The sequence below is a fragment of the Octopus sinensis genome, unplaced genomic scaffold (genome assembly GCF_006345805.1).
Source record: "Octopus sinensis unplaced genomic scaffold, ASM634580v1 Contig09673, whole genome shotgun sequence".
NCBI classification, from domain to species: domain Eukaryota; kingdom Metazoa; phylum Mollusca; class Cephalopoda; order Octopoda; family Octopodidae; genus Octopus; species Octopus sinensis.
Window position 1 is genome coordinate 20,001 of NW_021831854.1, and position 7,500 is coordinate 27,500.

General features: G+C 36.4%; 1 protein-coding gene and 1 long non-coding RNA gene across 2 annotated transcripts in view; one reads left to right on the forward strand and one right to left on the reverse strand.

Moving 5' to 3' along the window:
* The window catches only part of LOC115228161, a 16,620-nt gene extending 12,365 nt beyond the window's left edge, over window positions 1-4,255 (forward strand). The window contains exons 5-8 of the mRNA XM_036498857.1: window positions 606-840; window positions 1,589-1,672; window positions 3,354-4,101; window positions 4,204-4,255. Coding sequence (XP_036354750.1) covers window positions 606-840; window positions 1,589-1,672; window positions 3,354-3,862 — 828 coding nt within the window. The 3' untranslated portion in view covers window positions 3,863-4,101; window positions 4,204-4,255. The remainder of the gene's footprint in view (window positions 1-605; window positions 841-1,588; window positions 1,673-3,353; window positions 4,102-4,203) is intronic.
* The window catches only part of LOC118761147, a 19,899-nt gene that overhangs the window by 10,144 nt on the left and 2,255 nt on the right, over window positions 1-7,500 (reverse strand). The window lies entirely within an intron of this gene.

Here is a 7,500-nt window from a genome sequence, read left to right on the forward strand (position 1 = left end):
CAGGAAAAGTTAGGTTTAGATATAAAATGTATAATGAGGAGAGCAGAGATTGGTGTTTCAAGTTTGCTTTTTATGGGTTGGTGTCCAAGTAGTTACTTCCGAGAATATGGTCTTGTAGTTAGTTTGTGACTTGGTTAATTTTTTGGCTCAAAAAGCAAAAAGCAAGGCCATGTAGGGGGACATGGAGTTATGTACAGGGTGGTGTTCATGTAAAGAGTTCAGGTCACTTGTGGTCAAGAGAGACTTTGAACCGAGTGGTCGTCGGCATCTATCTCGTCCGGCAGCTTATTCCACGGATCCGCAACCCGGACGGAGAAAGCCCCTCTCCTTCGATTGAAATGAAATCGTCGCAGATAGAGCTTTTCGGAGTGACCCCGCAGCCGACGCTCTGGGGCAGGAGTGAAGAACAGCTCTTTCGAGAGGTTACACTTTCCGCTTATGATGTTGTGAGCAAGAATGAGATCACTACGGCGTCGTAGCGGTGGTTGAAGTAATAGGAGGAGACAGTGGATTTAAGGGACAAAGTTTGGACTCCTTTTCTAAATGCATCTGTAGAATGAAATCAAGGACACCGTATATATATTATACCTTTTTGTTCGTCACAGGTGAGTGTCCAGTGTGGTGAGGTCACTGTGTATGGTGCGTATAACAACAGTCAGCCAAGTTTGGCCAGTTACGACTACATGACCTATGCAACTGACACAAATCCGGGTAAATTATACATAGTTAAACCAACATATCCCTCTACGTTCCACCTGACGATAATTTCCAGGAGACGAATTGATCCCCGTATCTCGACTTGTAGCAAACCTCACTATAACGTCAGTTTCGAAGCAACAGGTAGGCATACTGAATTCATTTTTTCATTATCAAAAATTATTCTGTAATCTTTATATATCGTAACCAAGTAAGGAGAATGGTTTCGGTAGAATCGATGGATAAAAGAGTAAATATCATTAGCTTTTAATTAATGGTAATTTACATTTGTAGGCGAGTCCCAGGGAAAAGGGGAGATAATCTGAGGACATTAAGAATTCAGTAAAATTAAATTACATCCATCGGTTCTACCAAAATCACTCTCCTTACTTTGTTAGGATGTATAAAGAATACAGAGTAATATTATCAGGTAAGGGAGACAACTACAAACATGTTCTGTAATTTATTGGATTTCGTCAGCGAACTATTGTCAAATTTAAACTTGTTTTCATCATCCCACGATGTAGCATAAGAATTACAGTATTTTTGCCAGCAATAATTTGCATAATTAAAAAATAAACAAGGTGATCTAAGGGAAATAACTCAGTCTGACCAATAACATGAATTTGGATAACTTATTTAATGGATGTTGTATCGAGTCACTTATGCAAACAAGCAAGAAAAATACAGTTCAATAAATTGAAATTGTCCTCTTAATTGAAGAAAGAAAAATATTGTGCTCGCTGTATTTGTTAGCGACTGTTAAAGAAAGGATAAGAACATTTCAACCTACCAGAATTCTTTACTCATTCCAAGACACACACACACAGTATATAAACATAATTATACTATCATGTGCTCCTGTTCTAACATATATCATTCTCTCAAACAGATGCCTCTATAAAAGTGAAATGCGCTCAAAATAACAAAGAAGTATTATGTAGCTCCGATGATCTGAAAGACGTACTCGAAAAAAGTAAGTCCATACAACCTGTTAATTTCCGAATTAGTTTTGTTTTAGGTTATGAATTAGCCGAAATAAAGAAATGCCGTTAATTCTTGTTTGGGATGTGAAGCTAGAATAGTGGTTACCCGCTTTGACTTTGAAGGTAGTGCTGCACGAGCTGATGTATACTTAACTGGAATTCTCATCTGATACCGTGCATTTGTATACAATATTTCTTGTGAGGCATCTGTTATCTAAAGGACATGATGCGGGGCGTCTACAGCTACATAGGATACAAGAAGGTGCTAAAGATGAATTTATGGGGTTATGGTTATCTTGGATTAACCTGGTGTTATTTTCATTATCCGTCGCAGACATAGGAATGGTAATTTTTAGGGTGGTGAATGGGTCGTCTGGGGATGTAGTTTATAATAGTCCACGTGTCTAGTATAAATGCCCTGATGCAGTACCAATGCCCTGATGCAGTACCAATGCCCTGATGCAGTATAAATGCCCTGATGCAGTACCAGGCAGTGGCTCTTATGGCTTCTGATCTTAACTGATTGGAATTGTTATCATGTACATTGTTTTGTCTTGGTATAAAAGATGGGCTACAGCAAATATTCTGCTCAATACCACAGATTTGCTTGTCAGTTGTTTGACCTTAACCATTTGACCAGGTCCCTTAGTGGCTGATGATATGTGCATCTCTGATCACGAGCAGAAGTAGTGGGGGAGCATCATAGCCATGTGTTGAGAGGTATTTTTGGGGGTTTGAATAATTCACCTCTGGAAACATGGGTGGTTCTTTCAACATCCTTAAACAAACCTTATTCAGGGACCTTTTGAGCGGGATGGGCTACTCAACCTGAAGAAAATTCTAACTGGGCCCCACCTGCAAGGTCATGTGCTGTTTATCTTGATATGAGATCACCATGTCGCGCACATATGTTTGTGATGCATATGCCTTGTGTACCCTTATCAGACGGGTAGTCATGATGGGTATATTGGGCTTCGTATATTTTACCCCAGTGTCACTCTGATGGCATGAACTGCTCTCCCACTCAATAATAATAATAATAATAATAATAACATCAGCAGAAAAATACCTTAGGGTTGGGTTCAAAATTCTAAATTGGCAACATGACCATTCCTAAATACAGCAACATATATATATATAGGAGTGACTGTGTGGTAAGTAGCTTGCTAAGCAACCACATGGTTCCGGGTTCAGTGCCCCTGCGTGGCATCTTGGGCAAGTGTCTTCTGTTATAGCCCCGGGCCGACCAATGCCTTGTGAGTGGATTTGGTTGACGGAAACTGAAAGAAGCCTGTCGTATATATGTAAATATATATATATATATATATATGTGTGTGTTTGTGTGTCTGTGTTTGTCCCCCTAGCATTGCTTGACAACCGATGCTGGTGTGTTTACGTCCCCGTTACTTAGTGGTTCGGCAAAAGAGACCGATAGAATAAGTACTGGGCTTACAAAGAATAGTCCCGGGGTCGATTTGCTCAACTAAAGGCGGTTCTCCAGCATGGCCGCTGTCAAATGACTGAAACAAGTAAAAGGGTATATATATATATATTATATATATATATATTATATATATATATATATATATATATATATATATATATATATATTATATATATATATATGTATATCGATTTTTACCATTAAGCACTTTCGTTCTTTTCTTTCAGATATTCAATATCCGTGCACAAGTGGAACTCGCCAAAAGGGACAATTTTTTTTCCCCTACCCTAATCAAGCTGGAAAGTACTTTGCATGCGATTCGACAGGGAAGCTGACCATCGTCTTGTGTGTTGGAAAGGAAATTTTTATTGCACCGCTGAAGACATGTAAACCCGTTCCAGGCATCGCTTTGCCTCCTAAACCCTGCATCTATAACCAAACGCCATTTTATTTTCCTCATCCACAAACCCTTTCAAAATTCATACAATGTAGTCAATGGGGTCATACGTTTGAAATGCCTTGTCCCACAGATCTAAGCTGGAATCCAAGTATTCTGACTTGCGTGAAACTTGATCCAAGCGTTAATGTGTGTGGAGCTAACACTAACGGCCAGTTTCAACCTCACCCACTTAATAGTACCTATTTTATAGTGTGTGGTGCAGGCACAGATTATCGACTAAGGATGTGTGAAAACTACCAAACCTGGGATCAAACCAAGATACAGTGTGTTACTTAATGAAAACTGGAATGCATCAAATGGTTTTTAATGGAAATTTAATTTGATTTTAATGATTTTAATGTGATTTTAATGTGATTTTAATGACTAATCGATTTGCTTCACCCTCTTCTCGTTTTTGTATTGCCATTTCTGTAATCCGAAGACTTGCACGAATTTGTGTAGTTAGATGACTGAAGTAACACAGACACACAGACACACACACATAGATATACACACACACACACACACACAGAGACGTATTTAAGCAAACACACACGCACAAACACACACACACAGACACAGACTTATTCAAGCACACACACACACACAAACACACACACATACACACACACAGACAGACACACACACACACACACTGATGTCCGTATTCAAGCACACACTCACATACACGCAAATACATCCATGTACATATGCACGCACACATATACATACGCACATGCACATACACTTACATATATATATATATATATAAATAAATATATATGCTTACATACATACATACATACATACATACATACATACATACATACATGCATACATACATATATACATATATATATATATACATATATATATATATATATATATATATATATATATATAATATATATATAACATATATATATATATATATATTATATATATATATATATATATATATATATGTCTAACAGATTAGTGATTCCCCCCGCTTCCATTTTTTCTAATATATATTATTAACTCCTAATATATACACTTAATTAATAAGAGTTTTGTCCTCGGTTATTAAATATTATGCCTATTCATAATATATATACTAAATAAATCATAGGTTTTTTTTCTCCAAACTTAGTAAATATTAGATATAACATTCTCTTTTAATCCAACTTATCAAAATAATCACACATTAATGGCCAAGTATGATGGCATATATTAATGCGGATGCATATATGTATATGTTTGTATAAGTGTAAAAGAATCTCTGTATTTTCTATAACTGTGTAGTATACAGATGGCTATTGTGACCATTTAGTATTGTCCTATGTAAAGTATAGAGGCCATCAACGGACAAATATTCCGAAACTAGTCCGAGCGTATCACTCAGGCTTTCGAGGAAGGGATGGCCTCCCTTTGCAAATACTTCAATGGCACTGAAATGGTTTCTAAAGCCAGCTAGAGACGACGATCTCTTGGGGCTATAAAGCTACAGTAACACCCGTCCCCTATGTGGTTAGCTATGATAAGATGGCTTCTATACTTTACATTATCGAGCGATTACTGTTTCAATCTCATTCTGAGATTGAATTATGCTGAGTATTGTCCTAGTTTTCTTGATACAAAATCTGTTTGCCAAATAGTAGTAAACAACCTCTAAGACAATATTAGTCTATAACCCCCTACCTCTTTAACTTCCTTTATTTCACCCCTTCCTATATCTATAAATAGAAAATCTCTTTTGTCTTCATTCAACCGAATATCCCCCCTCCCTCACTAGCAGATCAATATAACTAAAGGAAGTCTTCAGTCAGAAGATAAATTCTAACACCTTAATGTTCTTAACATTCAAATCAACGTCTCTGTCTGTATATCTACCCTCCTTATAATGTTATCAATTAACATGGAAATAAGTATATGTATTGATGAAAAACCTCTATGAATGGCTGATGATTGCTCAACATTTTAAATCTGATGTAATGTTTACAATGTTTAATAAAATAATCGTAGCAAATTACAAAAGATATTCTTGTTGCTTACTTTGATATATATATATATATATATATATATATATAATATGTATATATATATATATATATATATATATATATATATATATATATATATATATATATATATATATATATTATATATAATATGTATATATATATATATACATATATATGTATTGAATAATAAGATATATAGTATGCTATTAAGGTTAACATTTGTTAATGAATAAATAATTCAACATTCTAACATCCGAAAGTTGATGAACAACTAAATTCTTTCTCTCATTTTCTTATTTTGTATTATATACATTTATATATACCCATATATGCATGTATATATACATATATAGGTAGGTATGTACAAATATGTATGTATATATGAATATATTTTATATATTATTTATATTTTATATATTATATATATAATATATATATATATATATATATATATATTATAATATAGGAATAAAAATGTATATATAAAGAACGTGAAATACACGAAGGGACGAACACGGAAACAGACAAGTATTTCGAAGCCTTCAATCTTCAGTCAGAAACCGAATCATCATGGCAAATTTCGGCTTTTAATTCTGATATTTGCTCCAACTCGGCCAGCCCCAAGGAAAAAACTAAGCTGTGGGCATTAGATTTCTTGGTCGAAGGAAAAATGTAAACGCAACAGACACGAATATATATATATATATATAATATATATATTATATATATATATATATATATATATATATATATATATATCCTTAGCCGCCAGGATAACTGCTCACAGCTATGGTTACCCACCAGTGTAAAATTACACAGCGGACCTTGAAGCAATCCAGAGAAGATTCCACAAAGAAGATCATCTCTTTGCAACAGCTCAGCTATTGGGAAAGGTTGAAACAGCTAAGACTCTACTCCCTGGAGAGAAGACGGGAGAGGTATACAGTAATATATGTGTGGAAGATCCTGGAAGGAATTGTGCCAAATTTTGGCATTGTAAGCTACACGAATGCTAGAACGGGACGACACTGCATAGTGCCAAAGATCCCAGCAATGCCATCACGCTTCAGGACTAGCTTCCGCAACAGCCCGGGTTTCAAGGGCCCACAGCTTTTACTGGGGTAAAATATACGAAGCCCAATGTACCCATCGTGATAAGGGTACACCAGGCACATACATCACAACCATATGTGTGCGACACGGTGATCTCATATCAAGATAAACAACAGGTGGGGCCCAGTTAGAATTTTCTCCTGGTGGAGTAACCCATCCTGCTCAAAAGGTCCCTGAGTAAGGATTGTTTAAGGAAGTTGAAGAAAACACCCATATTTCCAGAGGTGAATTATTCAAACCCCAAAGTATCCCTCTCAACACATGGCTATGATGCTCCCCCACTACTTCTGCTCGTGATCAGAGATGCACATATCATCAGCCACTAAGGGTCCTGGTCAACTGGTTAAGGTCAAACAACTGACAAGCAAATCTGTGGTATTGAGCAGAATATTTGCTGTAGCCCATCTTTTATACCAAGACAAAACAATGTACATGATAACACTTCCAATCAGTTGAGATCAGAAGGCATAAGAGCCACTGCCTGGTAATGCATCAGGGCATTTATACTGCATCAGGGCATTGGTACTGCATCAGGGCATTTATACTAGACACGTGGACTATTATAAACTACATCCCCAGACGACCCATTCACCACCCTAAAAATTACCATTCCTATGTCCGCGACGGATAATGAAAATAACACCAGGTTAACCCAAGATAACCATAACCTCATGAGAGCCATGAATGAGGGCCCAAAGAATCCCTCTCAACACATGGCTATGATGCTCCCCCACTACTTCTGCTCGTGATCAGAGATGCACATATCGTCAGCTACCAAGGGAGATGCTCAACTGGTTAAGGTCAAACAACTGAGAAGCA